This window comes from Vigna radiata, unplaced genomic scaffold, assembly GCF_000741045.1.
Source record: "Vigna radiata var. radiata cultivar VC1973A unplaced genomic scaffold, Vradiata_ver6 scaffold_343, whole genome shotgun sequence".
NCBI classification, from domain to species: Eukaryota; Viridiplantae; Streptophyta; class Magnoliopsida; order Fabales; family Fabaceae; genus Vigna; species Vigna radiata.
The window spans coordinates 191,659-218,972 of record NW_014541992.1 but is presented as its reverse complement, the minus strand read 5'-3'; the positions used below and the strand labels follow the sequence as shown (position 1 = coordinate 218,972).

General features: G+C 32.6%; 2 protein-coding genes across 4 annotated transcripts; one reads left to right on the top strand and one right to left on the bottom strand.

The window, feature by feature from the left end:
• Positions 1-5,304: 5,304 nt before the first annotated feature.
• Positions 5,305-9,175, top strand: LOC106778768 ((-)-germacrene D synthase-like). Of its 2 annotated transcripts, none has more exons than XM_022776314.1 (7): positions 5,305-5,542; positions 6,648-6,927; positions 7,024-7,396; positions 7,555-7,776; positions 7,938-8,079; positions 8,187-8,435; positions 8,805-9,175. In XM_022776314.1, the coding sequence occupies exons 1-7, from the start codon at positions 5,435-5,437 to the stop codon at positions 9,108-9,110; spliced, it is 1,680 nt and encodes a 559-aa protein (XP_022632035.1). In that variant the 5' UTR covers positions 5,305-5,434; the 3' UTR covers positions 9,111-9,175. The 2 variants fall into 2 exon arrangements, with proteins under 2 accessions (XP_022632035.1, XP_014522242.1); XM_014666756.2 differs by having other exon boundaries at positions 5,316-5,542; positions 7,558-7,776.
• Positions 9,176-20,673: 11,498 nt separating this feature from the next.
• LOC106778773 ((-)-germacrene D synthase-like) lies at positions 20,674-24,352 on the bottom strand. Of its 2 annotated transcripts, XM_014666762.2 has the most exons (7): positions 24,024-24,302; positions 22,753-23,032; positions 22,284-22,656; positions 21,870-22,088; positions 21,567-21,708; positions 21,217-21,459; positions 20,674-21,134 (listed from the first exon to the last, which is right to left on the bottom strand). In XM_014666762.2, the coding sequence occupies exons 1-7, from the start codon at positions 24,129-24,131 to the stop codon at positions 20,829-20,831; spliced, it is 1,671 nt and encodes a 556-aa protein (XP_014522248.1). In that variant the 5' UTR covers positions 24,132-24,302; the 3' UTR covers positions 20,674-20,828. The 2 variants fall into 2 exon arrangements, with proteins under 2 accessions (XP_014522248.1, XP_022632039.1); XM_022776318.1 differs by lacking the exon at positions 21,870-22,088 and having other exon boundaries at positions 24,024-24,352.
• Positions 24,353-27,314: the final 2,962 nt, after the last annotated feature.

The following is a 27,314-nucleotide window of genomic DNA, read 5'->3' as shown; positions in this document are numbered from 1 at the left end:
GTCAAATTTCGAGTTTGACCTTATTCTTTGCTTTTCACCACTTTCCTACCTGTATTAGACTAATTGTATGCTTTTGAATAGTTTCCTAGGTTCATTTCAATACTTTAGACATGTTAGGATCTTCACATTAGTTAAAACTCATCAAAATTGGGTCTAGTTGCAATTCTTCACCTTTTAAGCACACTTTTTGGCTTCAAAAGACTCAAACTTTGAGTTTGAGGTGATTCTTTGGTTTTGACAACTTTCCTAGCTTCATTCCACTACTTTAGACATNTTAAGATGTTCACATTACTTCAACTAAGTGTACCTTAGGTCTNGTTGCAAATTCTACCCTTAAAAGTACACTTTTTTAGGTTTAAAGTAGTCAAATTTTGAGTTGTACCTAATTGTTTCCTTTTGAANTGTTTCCTAGGTTCATTTCAATACTTTAGACATGTTAGGATCTTCACATTAGTTACAACTCGTCTAAATTGGGTCTAGTTGCAATTTTTCACCTTTTAAGCACACTTTTTGGCTTCAAAAGACTCAAACTTTGAGTTTGAGGTGATTCATCAAAATATAATTGTTTTAACTCTAATTAGGCACAAAACAGACCTGCAATTCAGATTCACCTTGCAACTTCCATATTTGACTCAAAATGGATGGTTTGACATACTAATTTGCATATATGTCATTCTAACTTCAAATTAATTTTTCTAACAGCTTCAATACATTAATAAATAGTTATTGCTCATGTAGGTCACAACCATGCAGTAGCATGCATCAAGAAAAAGACATAGAGAGATTAATCAAATGCATCAAGCATGAGCACTCTACATTGCATACAAATATTTGTACTAACTAATAGTCTCAAGGTAGGAAAAGAAATATCTAACCTTATAAATATATCAGGCAATGAAGCACAAGCTGCTACCCTCACTAGATGTGAATCTGCTGGTGACTGTTTCAAACAAAGATCAAGAACTTATTTTCATAACTAATCAAACCAACTAAAATGAAATAAGACAAACAAAAAAAAAGTTATTGATGACCATAAATTGTTAAAACAGACTTTTTTTTTAATAATTAACTGCATAAATTATGTTCAACTTTATTCATTATATGTACCATGGTTAGCACAGAGTAACCAGTCCCTGATTTAACTAACTGGTTGTGGCATTATCATTTTTTCCTGCTAACTTTTGAATTCTCTAGCAGACAAACTCTGTAGAGTGAAAGGAATCCTCCAATCTCCATCGAAGACACGAATTACAATGCAATTTAAAATTGACTTATATATTTTTAAGAAATTTTAAAGATTGAAAGGATTGTAACTTGACCATATTAGTATGCTTGTGTATATTTCTTCCATTCTTATGACCAGGTTTCCCATGACCCAAACATTCCAGCCCTCACTCTTCAACATATAAACACAACTCCAACCACCATATTCCACAAACCCTTCCGATGGCCTAATTCAGTTCAAACCAATATTATGATATCCTTACATTCTGAACCAAAAATCAGGCATAAAGAACCTTAAATTGTTATTAAGAATCAAGACAAAGTATGATTACCAGATTTCAGATTTAACCAATATAAACTTCCTAAACCAAATAGAACCAGTATAATTTCCAAAAACCAAAGCTCACTATATAATAACTCATACAACCACCTTTATTATGCGGTAACCACGTATTTTGAATTTTGAATTCTAGCATAGCATAGCATACAATGATCATACCATACTTTGAAATCTACATAATAGTGACCATTTAATTCACAACCTATAACACGAATCCTAATCATCAATTTTTCTAATTTAAATTCATATTACCTCATTGGTTAAACCCACATAATAACATATCTTCCACCTTTAGCCCAGTTTCATAATTAAGAGTTAAACACAAGCAATACCGACTTTCACAACTCAAATTAAATTCTTAACTTTAACTTTTCAATATTAGTGAATTATCAACTCCTCCTAAATTAATCCCAGCTATTCCAGACCAACCACAACAATACTAATTCAAACATATCATCAATTTATTCTATTTATAACATCAAATATTATATAAACCATTTCCAATGTTCCTAGACATATAATAACCTATAATTTACTACCCCTGAAAGTGCTCCCAATACATAATATTACCCCTAAAAGTGCTCCAAAAATATAATAACCTGTACAAGGTTCCAATCAACCAATCTCGTACCAACATTCTTCTTCTAATAAAATTTTCCTTGAATAAAATTAACAATCAATATGATAGCGTACAATCAGAATATAAAATCACCAATGTTCACACTTCTAAACTTCAATGCAAATTATACATCATTTTGAACATAGCACAATTCCCGCAATTTATTTCTTCAATTCAACATGTCTAGCCTTCAATTATATACTATTCGACAATCACGGTACACTTAACTTTATAAAAACATATCAACCCAACCTTATTCACACGCGTGACCCCTTTCTTCCTTTTTAACCCTTTTTCCTTTTATAAACTTAAAACAGGACATATCATTTAAATTTATACCTAAAGCACAGCAAACCACATACAACAGCACACACCTCATAACAGCACATACACAGAGCCTAAAAATATACCTAAAGCAAACTGAGGTTAACAATCAAAAATCAAACATACCAATCAAAAACAAAATTATAATAACATGCATAAACAAAGAAGGAAGAACACACCAACCTCGATCGCAGTGTTTGTAAGTGTTGAAGACACAAACAAAGTAGCAAGCACCACACTCCTCTTCGCAGTCGAACGAACGACTTCAATCAAAATGGGAAGGAACGGATACGGAGAAAGGGAGGAAGAGAAACAGAGAACGAAGAAAGAAATGAGAGAATGAAATGTTGGGGGTGGAGGTGGAACAAATGAAAAATATCAGTACCTGAAGCCTCCACCCAAAGTTTCCGCAAATTGAGTGAAACCAGTACCCAATGCCTGCATCAATTGAGCACCGCATCAGCAGCAAGAAATAACATACCAAACAAAAAACATCCAAAACCAGAAACAAATCACCAAGAGAGAAGATTTTGGCAAATTTGGCCAACTATTCCTAAAAAGTTGACTTTCACTCTCAGAAATTGGAACAACACCCACTTCTTAAAAGTTTGAACATACCTCCTCACACAATGACAACCATTCGTCACGCACCCCTTCGATTGGCGTCGTCGTGACAGTCCAAACCGTCGTCACGCCGCGACACCACCGTCCTCACTCCGCGACACCACCAGCGACACGAAACCCCTTCCAAAAATTACCACTGTTGAACGACAGAGGTCTTTAGGGTCGACAAGTGAGAGCTGCTGTTTTGGGGAGAAAGGTTTCGCGAAAAAAGTTTTGGCATAATGGCTGGAGAGGGAAAACCAAATTGTTATTTCATTAATTCTGGCAGATACCGACGGGCATATTCCTTCGATAAAGGCATTATGCCAATACCGAAGGACAAAAGCCCTCGGTAATACATACCTATTAAGACCGTCGATAAAACCTTCGGTAATTCGAATTTACCGAAGGCCTTCAGGCCGTCGGGAAAAACCCTTCGCTAATCAACAGTTTTCCTGTAGTGAATGCTTGTTATGTTTTGATCACTCATGACATGATTTTTGGTTTTCTTTGATTATTGGGAAATACCTAGAAACCTAGATTTGAAAAATTTCAACCAAAAGAAATATTGTCTAGGGATAGGGATATGATGTTTGGTTGTCTTAAGCTTCTATTCGTAATTAAAAATTAATTATTAGGGATAAAAGAGATTATGATCTAATAATTAAGGATAGACTTTTTTTTGCCGATGGATCGGGTTCCAAGTAATTTAGAGAGTGAGATTAACAATTTAATGAAGAAGATGAATTCTTATATGCATGAAAGTAAGGAAGGTGAAATCTAAACCCCAACAACATTATCATCTCATATTATCAACATCATCCATTCATTTCATTGTTTAGCCTCAATTGATGAATTTGCATTCATATTTACTTTTATTGCATTTGCATCTAAACACCAACAAAATAGCTTTTCATTCTTAATTAGTTAAGTAAATACACGATTGTTTATTATCGTGAGTCTTCTGGAATACGATACTTGGTCTTACCATTTTATATTACTTGATACGATTCGGTATACTTGGTGAGGTCTTAATAAGTTTTTGGCGTCGTTGTCAGGGAGACGTGGTTTAAACTATACTTTTGTGTGATTCTTAATAGGTTAGACTTTATTTTTAATATATATATATATATATATATATATATATATATATATATATATATATAATTTCATTTTTACTATTTTTTATTTTTGTTTACTTTTATTTTTTGGGCTAATTGGTTGCTCTAGTGTAGTGTTCTTTAGTGTATGCAGGATAAAATCCGTACTAGGAGCAAGAGATCATCAGAACTCTTTGGAAAAAGAATGACTTAGTTTCAAGACCAAGAGGGGGGTAAATTGGTGAAGTTCAAAAATAGAGTCTTTTTAAAATCTTTTTTGCAAAGTAATGGACTTTCAAAAGTTTTTTGAATCTCAAGGAAAAAGATAAATCAGTGCAGCGGAAAAATAGTTGACTATACTGAAAATAAAGTCGGACTTGAAAGTAACATAGTTAAGGGATAGAAGATTCAAACACAGTTTTTATACTGGTTCGGCCAAACTGCCTACATCCAGTGTCTTTCCTGTACCCGAAAGCAAATGCACTATAATGGTCAAGGTTTTTACAACAAGGTTTCTATAGAGACTTCCACGTCAAAATATAAAACATCTCTCTAACCCTCTAACCAAAATATAGGCATACAACTTCCAAAGAACAACAGCAAGATATCCCCTCTCCTGCAATCTTTGTCAACTTTGAATAATCCTCAAAGTTCCCAGAACGCAGCACGTCCTCTTCTAGAATTGATCGAGACTTCAAAAAGTGAAGGAACTTTAGATGATATAGTCAAAGATGAAAAAACTTAAAATATGTTGACTTTGAGTCAAGGAGGAGTATTGGAATTTTGTGACTAAAACCGCAAATGGTTGAAAGAAGTAAAGCTGTTAAATAAAAATATATTCCTATCTTATTTTTTAGGAGAATTTTATCTATTATTTAATTAATTAGTTTAGCATATATTTTTAAAAGTCAATTATAAATTATGTAATATTTACTACTTATACTCAATAAAAGATATTAGTTTCCCTTTAACAGCTTTTTATTTCTCTTCCCTCATTGTATATATTTACACATTACCCCTATGAAAGGAGTCATTGAACAGCATTATTCATGCTTGTGACACGTATTCATTTGTCATGCTTCATATGATATTTGTCATCTTCCACCTTCTTTTCTGGCGCCTTCTTCCACCTTCTTTTCTTATATATGTATATAGATAACCTAGTATTTGCCTAAATCATCCATCATTGATAAATCACGAATAAATCTTGGAAAGAAAATTACCATGTCTCTTTCGACAGAACATTCACCCCCTGCCATCACTCGACCTTGTGCAAATTTTCCTCCAAGCTTTTGGGGCGATAGTTTCCTTCTGTACGATTCAGAATCACTGGTACTATATTTTACGTTTGAATTTGCAAATTTTTACTTTTATCTGCTCACAAATGTATTATTTTAATGATTATTGACTAGTCGAGCTAGTTCCTCTGCAATAGATTCACGACGAGTACAAATATGTAAATAAAAAGATTATAAAGCTTCATCCATTATTGGGAATGCAGAGCTTGAAACTTCTGTTTTCAAACTGTGGCATTTTTTTTTCTTTTCTTTCCAAAGCTGGACTTGTACAATATATATAGTATTGTATAATACATTCAGATAAATGAGAGAGAAAGAGACAGTAGAGGCAGTGGATGGTCCTAGTTAAGTTGACTGACATTGAAATAACCAAAGAAAATAAGCATTCTGGTATGATTTAATTTTATCACAGTAGTTACAAATGTATATTTTATTTTGATTAGTCGATGATTGAAACATTGTTTTCTACTATTTCAGTATTTGGGCTTTCGGCTTCAGAAAATAATGAAAATACCAGTTGTCAGAAAGATAATGAAAATAACACCCAAAAGCTTAGATCAAAATTCCCTTTCCAGCACAAATTTGTATAGGATATAATGGTTGTTCTTTTTTTTTTTTCTTCTTTACTCGGTGACTTCTTTTCCTTTCACACGAAGATCCTCAAAGTTATTGTCATTTTGTTTCTTTTATGAAAACCCAATACAAAAATTGTATTATTTTAAATTATATAATAAATTGATAATTCATAAGAAAAAAAGTATCTCATTTTTTTTTTAATTAAGTCTGCATTGGTGCAATAAATTAGTGACTCACCTTACAATCTATAACACTTATATGAAAAATAACATCAATGAAGATTTTAATGACAATCAATCACATATGCATTAATATTAACATATATAGTCCAGATGTTTATTAATATAAATGACAATCAATGTGTTTAAATCCTTCTAAAACATATTGACACATTTTTTTAATTATTTTTCTTTAAATGTGAATGAAACGATTAAAACTTCTAAATCAATTATTTATTGTGTAAGCTGAGTATAGGTTTAGAATTATTCACACGTGCATTTTTTTAGTTCCTCTTTCCATCACATCTTCATTATAAAAACTTCTTTCTTTGCAACTGAATACAGGAAATCAGTGACAATATGAAGCAACAATTTCAAATGCAGAAGGAAGAAGTGAAGAAGATGTTTCTATCTTCAAGCAATAGTATCTTACAAAAACTAAATTTCATTGATTCCTTGCAACGTTTGGGTATATCTTATCATTTTCAACATCAAATTGATGAAGCATTAGAGCAAATCTACAATACATCTACAAATGATAATGTTATAACAGAAGAAGGTTGTCTTCACTATCTAGCGTTACTATTTCGTTTGCTTAGGCAAAGAGGGTATCATATTTCGTCAGGTATGTTGAACTTTGACACCATATATACTTACCAAACGATTCATGNACCATNTTATATGCATAGATTCTTTATAATCCAACTTAAGTATTCTATAGATATATTTAAGAAATTCAAGAACAACAAGGGAGACTTTGATGAAAACATTGGCAAAGATGTACAAGGATTGTGGAGTTTGTTTGAAGCTTCACAGTTAAGGATTCAGGGGGAAGATATATTAGATGAAGCACTTGATTTCACACAAACTCATCTAAACTCCTTTATTAATCAATTGAGTTCATCCTTTGCTGAACAAATAAGTCATTGCTTAAGGAAACCTCTTCACAGGGGTGTTCCTAGGTTGGAGGCCAGACGTTACATTTCCTTTTATGAAGAAAATCCTTCCCATTGCAAAGTTCTTCTTACATTTTCAAAACTAGATTTCAATATGCTACAAGAATTGCACAAAGTAGAAGTCGGGAGTATCACCAAGTAAGTATTACAAATTTGTAACCGTGTACTTGTAGAATAAATAGTTTTTTGGCCATATGCTTATGCAACAAAACATTTAAATCATTAAAGATAAAATAGTTAAGCTGCTATTAAGCTATCAACTATCAATTTGACATTAGCTGTGTTTTTTCTCTAAGCAGATGGTGGAAAAGGTCAGAATTTGCAACAAAGGTCCCATATGCAAGAGAAAGGGTAGCAGAGTGTTATTTATGGCCAATTTCCATGTCTTATGAAGCTGAATATAGTATTGCAAGAAGGGTAGGGAGCAAATTAGTTGGGTGTATCTCTCTTCTAGATGATACTTATGATGCCTACGGCACAATAGAAGAACTTGAACTCCTCACACAGGCAATTCAGAGGTTGTTCTTGGTTCAAATTATATGATATTATCACAATGGGAAGTTTAATGATTTGAAAAGCCTTCACCAGTTGATTATTTTTATTCTACTATTTCAGTCTCATGAATTTATTATTTTCCAATTTGAATTCATAATTCTCCTTTTGTTCGTATGAATTTCAGATGGGATATTAGTTCCATTCAATCTCTCCCAGATAGCATGAAAGTAGTGTTTAATGCAATTATAGAAGTGTGTGATGAAGTAAAGTTGGCTACCATAGAGAGTGAAAACTCGAACATAGTGGTGCAATGTGTTAAAGAAGCTGTACGTTTTTCATTCCTTCATATACCTTTAAAGTAGTCAACTAATTAATGTTTTGCATAATTTTCCTATAAAGTAAGTAATTAACATTCAGGTTATTTTACTTGCAGTTTCATAACTTGGCACGAGCCTACTTTATTGAAGAAAAATGGAGTAAAGATATCTGTATTCCAAAATATCAAGAATATAAGGATAACGGAGTTATATCTTCTGCATATCCTATTATAATAACATCGTTTATTCTTTTAGCAAAATCTTCATCCCAAAACGTATTGTTGGATTGGATTTCGAGTAATCCAGAAATCATTAAATCTGTTTCACTTATCGGTAGACTTGAGAATGACATATCGTCACATAAGGTAATATATTTTATTTTGACTCAGTTCTAAACAGAATTAACTAACCTGTGTGTTATTTAAGAAAGTTGATTGTAATATTATTTAATTATAAAAATTATTTTCTTTTTCTAATGTCTTTCATTAGAATTTGATATCTGAAAAAAAAAACATAGAAAGCAATGAGTTAATTAACGAATATATTTTAAACAAATATTACTAATCATGGTGAAAGTGGTAAAATTTATTTATATTTAGTTAAATTTACTTATATTTAATTAATCACAATTATTTATAATTCATAATAAGCGATTTGATATGAATTTTGACGTAGAGATTGTATGGCATATCTAATGTTGCTTGGTATTTTGAATTTGCTTTGATTATTTGTAGTTTGAACAACAAAGAATGCACGTGGTTTCAGCAGTTGAATGTTGCATGAAACAATTTGAGATTTCAGAGGAAGATGCNTGCAAATTCATTAAAGAAGAGATTGAAGATTTGTGGAAGGTTATAAATGAAGAGTGTCTCAAGTTAGACNTTATTCCCAAGCATGTGCTTGATTGTATTATTAATGGAGCCCGCATAACTGAACATGCCTATGAAAACTTCCAAGATAAATACACAAATGGGAAACTATTTAAGGATGACATTATTGCATTGCTTGTGGATCCCATAAGCATGGACGAACACAAGTAATCAAAGTGATATCCATTACAAAGAACTATTTATATATTTATTCTACATTTTTTTTAATGCATCAATATTTTATTTGAAGTAACTACTCCAATGTTATGCAATGTATATTTTCATTGTTCTATATAAAGTCTTACTATCAGTTCTTTTTTTTAAATTGGTGTAATTATTTTTTTCAAATTTATAAAAATGATTAAACTTTAAAAAATTACACAAATAGATAAGTCTGAATAATACCACTTTAAAATAAAAAATGGTGTTTTTTACTATGTTAGACTAACTAAAAAGAAAGAAATCGTATTTTACTATGTTAGACTAACTAAAAAGAAAGAAATCGTATTTTGGAAATGTGACAAATTTTTTATTTCTTTGCTTATAGAAGTCATGTTTTATAAATATTTTTACTTTGTTAACTTTTTTTTTTTACAAAAGTCATACACTACACTAAAACATTAATTTAGAATCAACAAAAAGACGATTTACATATTAAAAATCGACGTTATAGCCTCATTTTAGAGTCATAACTCACTGTGATGCAAAATCATGGAAGTTATGAAAGCTACACTTTGATATGAATACGATGTTAGTAATGTCGACTCAGTCCTGTCTAAGATCTCTATAATAAAATAATGTTTAATTTAGAGTCGGTTTAACCCGAGAAAATGTTTCTTTGGTTTAGGTAGTAGGAAAGGATTCATGATAACTCGACAAGGGATAAAGTGATGGAGGTTGCTTTGATGATGTTTCTTCAACAAGAGATGCTCTCCAGGGTGAGTTGATGAAGATCTTTAAAGGGTGGACTCCATGTGAGATGTTGAAGGTTGTAGCAACTTTGATAGATGAATAGATGTTGTTGATGGTGTTGGATGGTCTTGATAATAGTCCTTATAGGAGGTGAGGCCAACCATGAAGGAGAAGGTAAGAAGAAGTCTAGAGAAAGACATTTCTTAGATTAAGAACTAAAGAGATGGAGACTTGCAATTTTGGCAAAGTAACTCTACATTCAAAATTCTAAGGATTAACCCATTTCTAACACATTTAGGCACCACTTCTTTTCTAAGGTCTTATTGGTGTAGTCTCCTTTACTTTAAAGGCAGCAATCCCTCTAAACAAGACTAAACAAAGTTTCTTGGCCAAATATAACGCCTTATTAAGCTATACTACATATTTACAAAAGTGTTCTTTTCCTACCACTAGCCTTCTTTCAAGACATTAAGATGCTACCGTCAAAGTTAGTGATAACTCAAAATTTTCCTATTTTTCCAAAGAGGCCAAAAGAGAAAAAGCAACAAAAGCACAATTTGGAAAGCTAAACTTAAATCGAGTAAGATGAGACAATATTCTAAAGCAAGCCAAGAATGACAAGTAAAAAATTAAGGCAATCGAATAGTAAAGAACTCAAATGCAATCCCTAAAGAAATGTGTTAGAATAGATGATTAAAACCAAAATAAAACTAAAAATACAAGTTCAAATAGATTACTCAAGGTAAAACACTTGCTAGAAAATGACAATAGAAATAGAATTCAAGTCCAAATATTGAGTTTTTTTGTTGTTGTTCTGTCCTTTTCTTTTTGTATTTTTTTTCCTTCTTTTGTCCCTTTTTCTTCTCTTCTTTTGCTTTGTTTTTTGTATAGGGATATTATATTTTTATCAATATAATTTCTAGAACACAACAAACATCATAATTCTTTTACAACTCATACTCAAAATCAAGACTAAAACAAGAAGTGTATATAGGAAATCCTAAGGAATCAAATGATATTTTGACAACAAGAAAAATGATTCAATGGAATCCTACCACTAAGAACTTTTCTAGTAACTAAAATCAAGTATAAATACACTCATAAACCTTAAACAAACCTAGATTCAACTCATAAACATCAAAATCATAAAAAACAACGCACACTTCAGGACATCTACTGACCTTTGTTGAGTGTTTTACGCATAACTTTCTCCATAGAGTTCCAAATTAGATGATTCTTTTTTTTTGTTGGAAAGTAGATGCAAAGAGTTTTCCATTTCCTATAAATATGTAGCATTTGGACCTTTGATTTGGTTCCAGTTAAGTTTCAAAAGTTGATGTATAGACAACACTTGACACTAGATTTCAAAAAATGGGTAATAAAAGCAAATGACTCAAAATCATGACACAAACTCAAAACTATGCATACAAAATGGAAATCCTAAGCACACAACATGGAATGATTCAAGAAGAAAAATAGTTTGAATCAACATTTAAAGACTGTTGACTCACTGGCAAGTTTACCAGATCGTGCAAGTAATATAATCGGTAATGCCCGATATCGTTCTTTCCAAGAGACTCGAAAGGATTGTTCGTGTGAATTAAAATCGTAAGACTTGTAGAGAAAGAATTAATTGTTGTGGATGAAAAGACAGAAAATAAACATGTAATGCGTTTGATTCAGTTGACAAGAAAAAGACTATGGATGAATGGAGTTGTTAGGGGTTTACAATTTCATCTTATTCACTCCCTCTTATCTACACCTCTTGTTTAATATGCTTGATTATCTAATTGTTATGCAAACTTTCTTGCCCTACCCTTAACCCGATCCCTCGGCGAAAAGAGCCTAATACTAATTAGCGGCTTGTTATCCCTAGCCTCCCCTAGCAATTAATAATGCATTAAGAACAAAAGCAAAAATAATTGATCGTCCTACCCCTTATCCCTAGGTTGGTATTGCTTAATCTAGGAATTTCTCACCAGTTCATGACAGTACTGTACGTTCCTGTATCAATAGAGACAAACAAAAGTTATCGAATGAGTTAAACGGTAAAAGCATTAAGCGCAAATGAGAACCCAACAATTGATAATCAAAGAATATGACAAACATATAAATAAACAAGAGGGTTTAGTTCACCATTGTCATGGTGAACTTAGATGAAAATAATGGAAGAATGGAAAAGCAAACCCTAGATAAGATGAAAAGGAGCCTAAGCATCCAAGAGATCCTCTCTAGAGAGTGAAAATTAGGTCTAGCCGCCCTCTTCTGTCAAAAGAATGAGAATGAAATCGTAACAGGGCTATTTATAGTTGAGGAACGTCACAGAAAATAGGCCCAGGCCCAGGGGGCCACTGCCCGGCGGTTTGCCTCTAATCGCAAATCCGCCCAGCGCCCACGCCAGGTGCCTTCTCCTCGCCTTGGACCGCCCAGCGGTGAATTTTTCCGTCGGGCGGTTTCTTGACTCTTCTTTTCTTCAATTTTCTTCCTCTATCTTGAGTCTAAGACCTTCATCTTCAACCCCAATCTTCACTTTCATCAAAATCACTACAAAACAATGCAAAACAAGCATAATACCGCTAAAAACAGCTTTTGACTCTCGACTGACTCATTTATTGAGTTTTACTTGATTCTAAGCTCGTTCTAAGTCTTAAAGGGTGTAATTTGGTCTAAATTGACATATGAAAATAACTATTTTTCAACCGTTATCAAAGACATACAAAACATATTCATGGATCACATAACATAGACATGATGGAAAAGATGAAAGAACAAGGAAATGAAAAGAAAAATGGGTAAGAAAAGTAGGAAAGAACTTAAGCTCTAGATAGTGAACAAAGCTCTAGATATCAAATGATGGAGGCTGCTTTAATGGTGCTTCTTCAACAAGAGATGTTGTCAATGGAATTTGTTTTGGGAACTAAATGGATATCCATGAAGGGAGCATCAACTTAAGCCAAGGCTATGAAACTGGAAGAAGAAGAAGGACTTTCAAGCTTTTTCTTGCTTTCCCTCAAGCCTTAGAAGACATTGGACCTTTCATAAATAGTCATGGTCAAAGAAGATGGAACTTCAAGGATTCTATCTCTTGTGAAGCATCACATTTTTATTCTTCTTCTTTTATCTTGAACACTTTCGTAAATATATAGTATAGCTTCATAAGGCCTTGTATTTGGCCAAGAAATTTTATTTAGTCTTTGTTTAGAGCAATTGATGCCTTTAAAGTAGAGGAGAATCCACCAATAGGGCCTTAGAAAATAAGTGGCACATAAAGGGTTAGAAATGACTTAAAAATGAGCTTTGGAAGGAGTTAGTTACAACGAGACTTTTGCATTAAATGTTAAGCCACTTAGTTAAAGGCTCCTCCTTATTAATGTTTAGGCTCCTCTATGTTATGGTGGTGTACTTGACTGAAGAAGGCCTCATTTTGTATAATTGACAATATTTTACGTTTTTAATGATATGGATTTCATTTATTTCATTGCGTTGGTTGATTTATGACTACATATATTTGGATTTTGTGATTGGGATTGCCTTTGGTTCACTATGATTATGTCTAAGTTAAATGTGGTGGGAAACAAATGTTGGTTGTTACACTTCAACCTATTTCGTGTAACGCCCCGAGAACTTACAGGGACTGTTGACTGCCCCCACACATCACCACGAGACTTTCCAGTGTGCTTTGTCCTCACTCGCACACTTTCCAGGAAAACTTCCCGAAAGGTCACCCATCCCATAATTACTCTAGGCTAAGCACGCTTGACCATGGAGTTCTTATGAGTTAGGCTACCGAAAAGTAAATGCATTTTGGTGATATGAGTAGCCAAATCAATTCCTTTAAGTTATCCTTCAACTGTATAGTCTCATACCTATATAGTCTCCAGATCCCTCTCATTCCGGTGTATGTTCGATTCGTCCACGTGCCCCTTCCACTGGAAGCCTGCTAGGAGTCGCTCCTTGTCCGTGCCCCCTGCACCATGCCTCTTGCACCGGCGATCACTCCCCGCCCTCATCAGCGCTCGGGTGTCACATTTCGCATATTACCAATAGACTATTGGCGAATATATTCGCTGGTAATTACTAGCAGATTGAGATCGTCGATAATTGTTTTTGACAAAAGCATTATCTACGAATCCTTTTCCATTGATAATCTGCCAAAAAAGTTAATTACAGACAGATTTTCGATGTTATTAACGACATATATCCACCAGTGATACAAGGTTTTTTGTAGTGTATATTTCTAGAAGACACATGCACTTAATTAGACTTAAAGATCTACAACTGTCACACTATTTTCACTAAGTTGTCACTAAAACGAAATTATATAATAGAAACTCAGTTCACTTATATGACAAAATAAATCTCTATGACCTAGATCATTGGAATCACTTTCAAATCTCATCACTTAATATTTTTTTCTCTGAGTTTAATATTAATAAAGTGAAGATCATGCTATTCAAAATCTCAAATTCAATATACAACCAAAACATCTCAACATAATATTCCTTTAAAGATAATAACTATGTTCCCAACCAAAGCACCATGCACTCTCATTCATACATACATTTCATCTAAATTCAATACCAAATACTATCACTTATTCATTACTTATCACATTTATCATTCAATCCAAAAATTGGTCATAATATAATGAAAAACAAACAAATTTTAGCATTAAGAAGTATTAAAAATAATGTTTTTTATAAAAAATTAAAATATTATCTTGCATAGTAAAAACCATGCTTGCTCAACCAAAAGCATGCTAGCCAAATAAAAAATGTCTTGAAGTTTTAACAAAATAATTTGCCAATAAAAAAATGGTTTGCCCAATAACCAAAGTTCTTGGGTGTAAATTTCAACTACAAAAAGTTAACAACTAAACCACTTTGAGTTTTTTAATTAACTGAATTTCACAACACTAGTGCAAAAATGTTGTTTAACGTCACACATCAGATGTCGGTTTTGTGAAAAACCAACGTCTATTATTACACGGTGGCATTATCGTAAATATATTGGTAAACTAGACATCAGTTTCGATGTTAGGCGATGTCTATGACATCATAGACGTCGCACATACCTCAAACCGACGTCAAATTGCCTGAGGTATGTGATAAGATAGACAATTCGACGTCGTCTAGAAAATGGCACCGACGTTCCAGTCTCTGACAAGAAATCAAACGTCAAACGGTTCAGCTCTAGACGTGGAATAGACGTCGGATCCCCTGAGCAAGCGACGTCGACTGGACTACAATTAATGTTGTTCACCAAATTCCCAGGCGCTTAGACGTCACGTAGTCAAATGGTGACGTCTAAGGCCTATCTGGAAGGCGGGAAGACAAAAATCCTTCAATTTAGACGTCGGTTCTGAATGTAAGCGACGTCTACGTTCCTGTAATTGATTATTTTCACCAAATTCGAGGGTTTTAGACGTCGGCTAGGAGGGGTACCGACGTGAACTACCCTGACAGGAAATCAAGCGTCAATCTTTTCAGCTTCTTTAAGAAGAATAGGCGTCGGATCCCGATCAAACACTGACGTCTATAGATGTCGGTTTCTGGCACAACCGACGCCCAATTTCATTTTAAATTAACCGCAGACCCTTCTAACCACTCAGTTTCTGATCGCGTCTTCATCTCTTCTCCTTTTTCTCTGCTTCTCCTCTTCTTTTACTCTCTTGTGCACCTCTACTTTTTATCTCTTCCGGCATTGCATTGTATTATCTCATAACGTCATTGTCTTCGTCCTCTCCTTTTTCTCTCTTCATTCCAGGTGCGTGGTTTTTCTTATGCTTACCGTTTAAACTTTCTTTAGTTTTTTATCGATTATCTTGTCGTTCAACTTATTAAAATTTGCCTTTTTTGTGTTGTGTTTTAGTGTAGTTTTGATCCACTCTTTGGGTAACATAGTGCAACATTCTCCCTTTGCTAGTTTCCTCACCAAAAGAGTGGCGATCTTTTGAGTTTTCTAGTTCTTCCGACCCAAAATGGAAATTGAGTCCTTGTCTACTTCTCGACACCGTAATTTTTTTCTGTTGCGGTTGAATAATTGGAAGTAGCCATGGACCCAGGTTCGGTTTTGGGTTGAAAGCACTAGAAGATTCAAAAGACGCAAGCTTTTTTTGTGGGGAAACTAGCGAGAGGAGAGTGTTACACAATGCTACCGAAAGCCTAGATCAAAATTGCACTAAAACACAAAGTCGTTGTTAGACGTCGATTAGTTTCATTTTAAACCTCTTTATATATTCATGTTGACGTCGGTTTAATCATAGGTGAACGTCTATATAGAGTAATTAGACGTTGGTGTGAGTATAAGCAGATGTCTATATAGATGTCAGTGGATATCGTTAACTGACGTTTATATGGACGTCGGTTCTGACGAATTTCGACATCCCATAGACGTCACCCGTATAGACGTCGGTTGTGAAAGTGACGTTAAAAGCCCAAATTAACCGACGTTAAACAGCGTTTTTGCACTAGTGCAATAAGGAAGACATAGACTAATTACTCTAATACAAAATTTTATATTATTAACTTCTTCCAATATTATAATTATTAAAACTAAATGTTATTTGTCTATAAAAAGAAGAAGACAAATATTTAGTTTTACCTCAACCACAACCAAATTTAAAATATATCTAAGTTTAAAAACATTAGAATTTTATTTTAAAATCTTATTTATTTATAGTTTTCTCTAGATTTAATTTTCTTAGGAATTTGTTAACTCAACCTTTTGTAATAATTTTAAATTATTTCATCGAAATTTGAAGCTGAAAATCCAAACCAGATGATTATAAAATGCATTGACATGTGAAAATGTTTTAATTAATATACCACTGTAAATTCAAAATTTTATGAGTAACTATCAGGAAATGAATATTAAATACTTGAAAGCAAAATCACATGTTTATTTCAATGAGAGCCAATTTCAAAACCATATAAATCGTTTTCAAGCATAAAAAATAATCGGTGAAAATACCTGTCATGCACTAAAAAGGAGTGTACTCCTTTTGGCATATCTTGCAAGGCAATTCTGTCAGATTTTGTCGGTCATCACGAAACAAAGTAAAAGTTTACGTCTAATTTTACTTTTACAAATTTACAGAATTCTACATTTTTAAATTAAATTTATTTTTAATTCATTAATTTAAAAAAAATAATTTTTTTGTTTGTTTTAAAATTTTATTTTCTATAATTTTATTTTATTAACAAATACAAAATTAAAGATTTGTCAATGTGATATAGTGTAACATATATGTAAAACTTGTTAATTTAAATATTAATTAAAGAACATTATTCATACGATAAGTGAATATTCATACATATATCAAAATCAACACAAACATATTCATAAAATATCATTCACAAATAAATAATGGTCAAAACTCTCATTTAGACCTCATATTTGTATGACAATCTCAATTTGGTCATCATATTTTTTTTGTCTTAATTTGATCCTATAATTTGTAAAAATGAGGCAATTAAGCTCTCACCATTAAGTTATCACTCACGGCGTTAACATGTGATGATGTGTTTTTGTTGATGTCATTATTTAATTACATGGAATTTTTATTTAAATTAAAAAATAATGACATGTCAATCATTCTTCATCTCCTTGACTGGATTTCAAAGTAAACANTTTCTGNTGGGAAAGGCTTCCTCTGCGNCATTTTGACGAACACCTCGCAAGCGTTCTTTGAGAAGTAAGATGTGCTATNCATCAATCAGAGAACTTTGAAGACCTTATGAAACAATATATCCTCATGCCAGTATCAGACAAGTTTTGACTTCATCATTTTGTTTCGCTCATTGAATTAAACAAATCAATGTAACAGATCAATTATTTGCAAAAACAATGCAAATTGGGCGAAAACCAGAACACCCAAAAACATGAATTTTAATTGCCTTGGATAAATTTTGCACCTGAAAAACCTTATCTCGTAATTTTCCTGCATCTAAACTTGGAGATGCAAAGGGCTACATGGTGCATTCTGTTATCAGTCACTGCCAAAACCCAATCGAGTCAAATGGAACTACAGAGAAAAAAAGAAAGAAGAAAGGTACTATGGCGGCACCATGGAAATGCAATTGGAGATTAGGATGTTAAGATTTGTTGGAGGAAGTTCATAATTTTAGGTTTAATCTTCTGTGAAGAAGAGGAAGAAGACGGTGGAAGAAGCATTACATTAACACATTCTCCAGAAGAAGAATGTGGACGCGGATACTTGCACGAGCAACACGTTCCGTAGCTGGTGCGCGCAACTGCTCATCAATTCACCAACGCATCTCTAACCCTATCTTTTTCAAAATCCCCAAATCAAGTTTCCCTCAAATTCTCTACAACCCTCGATTTTTCGCCACCGATTCCACGCTCACCCTCGATGATGAGCTCCCACAGCTCTCACCGCATTCTTCAGAAAACGGCGGTGACAGACAGCGCGTAGACGAAGGAGACACTTATGCAGAAGGAGACACGTATGCAGAAGGAGACACGTACGAGATTGAAGTGGACAAGTTGGAGAGTGTGCTTCGTCTTCTTCAAACCAGTGCTGATGGGTCCTTTGAGTCATGTTTGGATGACATGGATTTGACTCTGCATCAGCAATTGGTGACAAATCCACTAGTTTCGGTTTGGCTGGTGTCTTAACTATTGATAGTTGTATAGCAGGATGGTGGTTCTGGCGAGGGGACATGGCGACGTGACGGCCAGGGTTTTTTTTTTTGAAGAAGAAGTTAATGGGTGAGAATTTTTTCTTTTTTAATGGAAATTTCTGATATAAAAAATTTATTTTTTCACGTGTAAATAACACATCATTTATTTAATTTATTACATAATGCCACATCATTTAAAAAAAAAAACAGTTCAGCATCTTTTAACGCCGTGAGTGATAACTTAATGGTGAGGGCTTAATTGCCTCATTTTTACAAATTATAGGACCAAATTGAGACAAAAAAATATGATGACCAAATTGAGATTGCCATACAAATATGAGGACTAAACGAGGGTTTTAACCATAAATAATAGAACATGTAACACATAATAATACATGTGTTATTAATAATGTGTTATCATCATAAAAAACCAGAGCATTGTGAAATTAAAGTTTAGCTAGATTAGTGTTTCTCTTATCAACCATCTCAACAGTAAGAAAATGGCAAAGGAGGCACTGGTGGCACGGTGCTCTCGAGTTGCAGAAACAGTTTTCGTTTTCTCGCAAAAAAGACGAAATTGTTCACCTTTGTTATATTTTTCTTAATATACGAAAGGTTATTACCTCAATTCATTAAAAACCTAGACAACTAAGGCCTAATGTCGTAAAAAATATTCAAAAGAAATTGAAAATGGAAATTTTGAATTTTTTTTTGTTTCGATTAACCGCCAAATCCTCTGTTAAATATTATTTTTTTCTTAAATATTCAAATTTTGTTCAGAGCAGGGTCTATGGCCTCAGTTCTCCTGAAAACTGAGGCCAAATCTTTGACGGTCTAACTGCCACATTTATTGTAAGATTGAAAAGTAGGAATGTGAGAATTTTGCAGGGGTCTATGGCATCGGTTCTCAAGGGAACCGAAGCCTAAAGTCTGACTCTCTGACTACCAGCTTTTTGAGATCAGACTGCAAATGTTGAATATCACCGTCTGACAAGGGTTTTTGGCCTCGGTTTTGCAGACAATCAATGCCAAAAGTCTTGCATAGATATTTGATCAGACAACTGACTAGATTGTCAGCTTCTTGTAGGGGTTCTTGGCCTCTGTTCTGTAGACAACCGATGTCAAATGCCTTGCAAGAAGATTTTATCAAATATATTGGATTGTCAACTTCTTGCAGGGGCTTTTGGCCTTAGTTCTGCTTACAACCAAGGCCATATATACTATATTGTTTCGGTTTCAAAATGGATGCGGTATTTTTTTCTTGTTTCACTAGGGAATATAGATCTGGCAAGGCTATATAAAAAGTATTTATATAAAAAGTTTAAAAAGCAAAGTAACATTTAAATATTAAGAAAGAATCATAAATTTTTAATTTAATTTATTAGTCAAAATATTAAAAAATATCACAAAAAAATTATATAAAAATTAAAAAAAATCATTATCAAATTATAAAGAAATATTAAAATAAAAGACATATGTTTATATAAAAGTTTTAGGTTTAATAGCCAATTTAGTCCTCATTTTGGTTGAAAAATCTCAATTTAGTCCCTCGTTATAAAAGTGTTTTAAATTAGTCCTAACTTTTAAAATAGTGGGTCAGATTGGTCCCTTCTGTTAAATATAAGTTAACGAAATTAATGGATGATGATGTGACACAACTTAAAGCTAATGAGGGACCAACTAACACATCAACTTTAAGCTGTGTCACATCATCATCCATTAATTTTGTTAACTTATATTTAACGAAAGGGACCAATCTAACCCACTATTTTAAAAGTTAGGACTAATGTAAAACACTTTTATAACGAGGGACTAAATTGAGATTTTTCAACCAAAATGAGGACTAAATTGGCTATTAAACCAAAGTTTTAAAACATAAAAATTGAAAAAAAAAATTAAACTGAAGAAGAAGACGGCCTATGCATCTACGACTTTTGTAAAACCAAAAAAATTAAAAAAGTGATATCATCTTTATAAAGCACGACTTCTATACAAAGAAAAAAAAAAGTCATATTTTTCAAAATACGATTTCTTTCTTTTCAGTTAGTCTAAAATCGTGAACAATACCATATTTTCATTTTAAAGTCCTATTACTCAAAGCAGAACTTAGATTTAGGTAATTTTTTAAAAGTTTATACTCAATTTGATAAATTTGAAGAAAATAATAATTACATCCATTAAAACATAATTTATAGTACGACTTTATATACAACAATGAACATATATAATACATAACATGAGTAATTACTTCAAATAAAATATTGGAATGCATTCAAACAAAGAGATACAAAATAAATATGTAAATAGTTATTTATAATGGATATCACTTCTATTACTGATGTTCCTCCATGCTTATGGGATCCACAAGTAATGCAACAATGTCATCCTTCCATAGTTTCCCATCTGTGTATTTATCCTTGAAGTTTTCATAGGCAAGTTCAGTTATGCGGGCTCCATTAAGAACAAAATCAAGCATAGGTTTAGTGACAAGGTCTGACTTGAGACACTCTTCATTTATGACCTTCCACAAATCTTCAATCTCTTTTTCAATGAATTTGTACGCATCTTCCTCTGAAATGTCATATTGTTTCATGCAACATTCAACTGCTGAAACCACGTGCATTCTTTGTTGTTCAAACTACAAATAATCAAAGCAAATCCAAGACATCAAGCACCATTAAATTTTTATAGATTTGAATCATAATAAATATATATTGTACCTTATGTGAGCATATGTCATTCTCAAGTCTGCCAATAAGCGAAACAACTTTAATGATAGTTGGATTACTCAAAATCCAATCAAACACGTATTGTGCTGATTTTGTCAGAAGAATAAATGATGTTATAATAAGAGGGTATGTAGAAGATATAACTCCATTATCCTTATATTCTTGATATGTTGGAATACAGATCTCTTGACTCCATTTTTCTTCAGTCAAGTAGGCTCGTGCCAAGTTATGAAACTGCAAGTAAAATAACCTGAATGTTAATTACTTACTTTATAGGAAAATTATACAAAACATTAATTAGTTGACTACTTTAAAGGTATATGAAGGAATGAAAAACGTACAGCTTCTTTAACACATTGCACCACTATGTTCGAGTTTTCACTCTCTATGGTAGCCAACTTTACTTCATCACACACTTCTATAATTGCATTAAACACTACTTTCATGCTATCTGGGAGAGATTGAATGGAACTAATATCCCATCTGAAATTCATACGAACAAAAGGAGAATTATGAATTCAAATTGGAAAATAATAAATTCATGAGACTGAAATAGTAGAATAAAAATAATCAACTGGTGAAGGCTTTTCAAATCATTAAATTTCCCATTGTGATAATATCATATAATTTGAACCAAGAACAACCTCTGAATTGCTTGTGTGAGGAGTTCAAGTTCTTCTATTGTGCCGTAGGCATCATAAGTATCATCTAGAAGAGAGATACACCCAACTAATTTGCTCCCTACCCTTCTTGCAATACTATATTCAGCTTCATAAGACATGGAAATTGGCCATAAATAACACTCTGCTACCCTTTCTCTTGCATATGGGACCTTTGTTGCAAATTCTGACTTTTTCCACCATCTTCATAAAGAAAAAATACAGCTAATGACAAATTGATAGTTGATAGCTTAATAGCAACTTAACTATTTCATCTTTTATGATTTAAATGTTTTGTTGCATAAGCATATGGCCAAAAAACCTTTCTTAGTTCTTCATATATGTTTTTTTAAAACTATTTATTCTACAAGTACACGGTTACAGATTTGCAATACTTACTTGGTGATCCTCCCGACTTCTACTTTGTGCAATTCTTGTAGCATATTGAAATCTAGTTTTGAAAATGTAAGAAGAACTTTGCAATGGGAAGGATTTTCTTCATAAAATGATATGTAACGTCTGGCCTCCAACCTAGGAACACCCCTATGAAGAGGTTTCCTTAAGCAATGACTTATTTGTTCAGCAAAGGATGAACTCAATTGATTAATCAAGGAGTTTAGATGAGTTTGTGTGAAATCAAGTGCTTCATCTAATATATCTTCCCCGTGAATCCTTAACTGTGAAGCTTCAAACAAACTCCACAATCCTTGTACATCTTTGCCAATGTTTTCATCAAAGTCTCCCTTGTTGTTCTTGAATTTCTTAAATATGTCTATAGAATACTTAAGTTGGATTATAAAGAATCTATGCATATAANATGGTNCATGAATCGTTTGGTAAGTATATATGGTGTCAAAGTTCAACATACCTGACGAAATATGATACCCTCTTTGCCTAAGCAAACGAAATAGTAACGCTAGATAGTGAAGACAACCTTCTTCTGTTATAACATTATCATTTGTAGATGTGTTGTAGATTTGCTCTAATGCTTCATCAATTTGATGTTGAAAATGATAAGATATACCCAAACGTTGCAAGGAATCAATGAAATTTAGTTTTTGTAAGATACTATTGCCTGAAGATAGAAACATCTTCTTCACTTCTTCCTTCTGCATTTGAAATTGTTGCTTCATATTGTCATTGATTTCCTGTATTCAGTTGCAAACAAAGAAGTTTTTATAATGAAGATGTGATGGAAAGAGGAACTAAAAAATGATTGATGTAGGAGGATTTTCTATCTTTCTAAAAATTTTTGTAAAGTTTTGATTGATCTTAATAGGCTGTAATGGTTAAAACTGATTTAATCGTTTCATTCACATTTAAAGAAAAATAATTAAAAAAATGTGTCAATATGTTTTAGAAGGATTTAAACACATTGATTGTCATTTATATTAATAAACATCTGGACTATATATGTTAATATTAATGCATATGTGATTGATTGTCATTAAAATCTTCATTGATGTTATTTTTCATATAAGTGTTATAGATTGTAAGGTGAGTCACTAATTTATTGCACCCATGCAGACTTAATTAAAAAAAAATGAGATACTTTTTTTCTTATGAATTATCAATTTATTATGTAATTTAAAATAATACAATTTTCATTATTATTTTCTATCTTTGATCTAAGCTTTCGGTTGTTATTTTCATTATCTTTCTGACAACTGGTATTTTCATTATTTTCTGAAGTCGGAAGCCCAAATACTGAAATAGTAGAAAATGTTTCAATCATCGACTAATCAAAATAAAATTTACATTTGTAACTACTGTGATAAAATTAAATCATACCAGAATGCTTATTTCTTTGGTTATTTCAATGTCAGTCAACTTAACTAGGACCATCCACTGCCTCTACTGTCTCTTTCTCTCTCATTTATCTGAATGTATTATACAATACTATATATATTGTAAAACTCCAGCTTTGAAAAGAAAAGAAAAAAAAAATGCCACAGTTTGAAAACAGAAGTTTCAAGCTCTGCATTCACCCAATAATGGATGAAGCTTTATAATCATTTTATTTACATATTTGTAATCTGTTGCAGAGGAACTAGCTCGACTAGTCAATAATCATTAAAATAATACATTTGTGAGCAGATAAAAGTAAAAATTTGCAAATTCAAACGTAAAATATAGTACCAGTGATTCTGAATCGTATTGAAGGAAACTATCGCCCCAAAAGCTTGGAGGAAAATTTGCACAAGGTCGAGTGATGGTACGGGGTGCATGTTCTGTCGAAAGAGACATGGCAATTTTCTTTCCAAGATTTCTTCGTGATTTATCAATGATGGATGATTTGGGCAAATACTAGGTTATCTATCTATATCTATATCTCTCTCTCTCTCTCTCTCTCTCTATCTATCTATCTCTCTCTCTCTATATCTATCTCTCTCTCTCCCTCTCTCTCTCAACTAAACGGACCTACATGCAATATATATAAGAAAAAGGATTGAATGACAATTGCAACTTGCAGAATCTAGTGGAAGAATGATGAGAAAGTTGTCGGTATGGTATTGTAAGACTGTGTGAGAAGAATATTCTGATTAATAATATGATTGTCCTTGATTGAGTCGCACTATGAATATACAATTGCAAGTCCCAGCAACCACTCCCTTGGCTACTTCTGCAATTCAGTCCAAATACAAATGCTTTGTAATCTCCACTTTCACTGCAAAAGTATATTATATTTGTAAATTTTAAAATTTTATATTTAAGTTGTTAAAAATATTATAAATAAAACTTTTGAAGATTAAATAACAGAATTATACCTACTGTTTCTAACAATAAAAAATTAAAACCATATCATTAGTAAAAAAGAAAAAAAATTACTAACAATTAAAAACCATCACAAAAATTATTCTAATTATATAATATTTTATTATATTTTGATAATTAAAAATCACAATCAAAATATATTATATTTATTATCATTTAATATCTACTAAATATTTAAAATGGTAAAAGATTAATATATATATATATATATATATATATATATATATATATATATATATATATATATATATATATATATATATATATATATATATATACCTGTTTTTCAGTTGGTACATTTTAACAATATGTACCGGATTTTAGTAGACAAAAATATCCTAATATATCATGGATTCCAAGTTTTAAGATTAAGGGTATTTTAATAATTTTCATTTTCATCACTAAAAAAATATCTCCCAAACTCTTGCTCACCTCCCTCGTTCCTCTCAATTGGGTCTACAATAGCGATGAAAGAGAAAAAGTTGAGAGGAATGAGGGAGGTGAGCAAGGGTTTGAGAGTTTCTTTTTTTCTAGTTTTGAGAATGAAAATTATTAAAATACCCTTAACCTTAAAACTTAAAATCTATGATATATTATGGTATTTTTGTCTACTAAAACCCGATACACATTGCTAAAATGTACCAACTAAAGAACAGTCATACACAAGTTAATTAACAAACCCCATATATGTTGAGATTGTTGACAGCATAATTTCTAAATCAATCTAGTTTTGATGATGACAACACATTGCTTAATAACAATTACATGTTGTTGCTGCATTACATGTTCTTATGTTGATTAACCGTCATATATGTTGAACATGTGTATGTGTATGCACTATGTTATATGTTCCTGTGTTGATTGATTGATATATTTCTGGAACATATATATATGCTTTAATGTGATGTGTGTTATGCATCATTTCATATGTTTTACTGCACATGTTTTAAAGCAAGAAATCACAAAGAACTTTTATGAACTTATGCTTGTGCTGCAAAGTTCTAGTACAGCTGACTAAATTATTAATGGATTCGACTATGCTAAAATCTTTGTGCAGATTTTGAGAATCAGTGCTATGTGCTATTTTGAGATGAAAAGAATTTCAAAGTGTTTTTCATTGTGATAGTCGACACTGTATTTTATGTATTCGACTATATCTGTTGTTTGATTTGGAATTCGGCTATGCTTTTGCACTTCAACGGCTATATTTTTGAAAGTTAGTTGAGCATTGGTTAGTCAGTGAAGTATATTAAATGTGGTTAGTTGGTTGTTGACTGAAAGCTACTAATTTGACTATTCTGTTATAACTGTCATATACAGTCGACTGAATTAGTAGCGTATTCGACTGAGAAATCAACTGTTTAACAGAAATCTATAAATAGGCTGAACACCTGTTTGTTCAGAAGACTTTTGATGATCTAACAATTTCATTTCTGTTTCAGATTTCTCTTAGCTCCAAGAATTCTCCAAGAAGAGGGTGGTGATCTTTCTTGAAAGAGATTCAAAGAGGATATTTGATTGCGCGTTCATTGGCTTATCAATATCTGCACAAGAAGGTGCTTCTGAGATTCATCATGTAGGCTTGGCATCCTGTGAAGACTGCTGGATTTGGACCTGTTGTGATACAGGGGGATAAGCACTTTGATGATTGTTCAATGTGGTGTTGCAGATTGTAGAAAAGGGGATTCTTACTGCAAGTCTGGTTTGGTTTTCTACAGCTATATTTTGGTTTTAGGTAGGAGATTTATATTTCGGACGTGGAGGTCTTCTATAAATTCCTTGTTGTAAATATTGCAACCATTATAGCGCATTTGCTTCCTGGGTTGGAAGGACACTGGATGTAGGCATTGTTGGACGAACCAATATAAAAACCTGTGTTTTCTTTTCTATCCCTTATCTTTTACATTCCAGTTGACTTTATTCTTAACTCACTCAACTACGTAATTTCCGCTGCATACGAATTCTGATAGCTTGCATTTCAAGAAAGATTGCGAAAAGAAAGCGTTTTTGAAACAACACCAATTCATGCCCCCCCCCCCTCCCTCTTGGTGAAATAAAGAAGCCAACCTGTTTTCCAACAATTGGCACCAGAGTTGGTTTTCATAAGATATTTGAAAAACTAGCCGACTCTATTTTTTCTTGATTCAACTATACACCTAGGGATGGCTTCCTTTATTCAAACTTTTGGTGAAGGTGCTTCAACAAACATACCACCTCTGTTTGCTGGCGAAAACTATCCATTTTGGAAAATGAGAATGAAAATTTTTCTTGAATCGCAAGACAAAAGGGTCTTGGATTCTACTTTAAATGGAGCATTTGTGCCTACAAAACTGTTGATGAAGAAACTATTTTAAAACGTTTTACGGAGTGGACTGCTGTTGAGAATAGAAAATCTCAGTATGATATTAAAGCTAGGAATATAATTGCCTTTGCACTAACTGTTGATGAATTTTTCAAGATATCTCAATGCAAATCTGCAAAAGAAATGTGGGATGTCATGGAGGTTACTCATGAAGGCACTGATGAAGTAGAGAGAGCAAGAAAGAATTCACTGATACAAGAGTATGAATTGTTCAGAATAAAATCTGGTGAAAGCATCTATGATGTGTAGAAACGATTCACACACATTGTTAATCATCTGATGGCTCTCGAAAA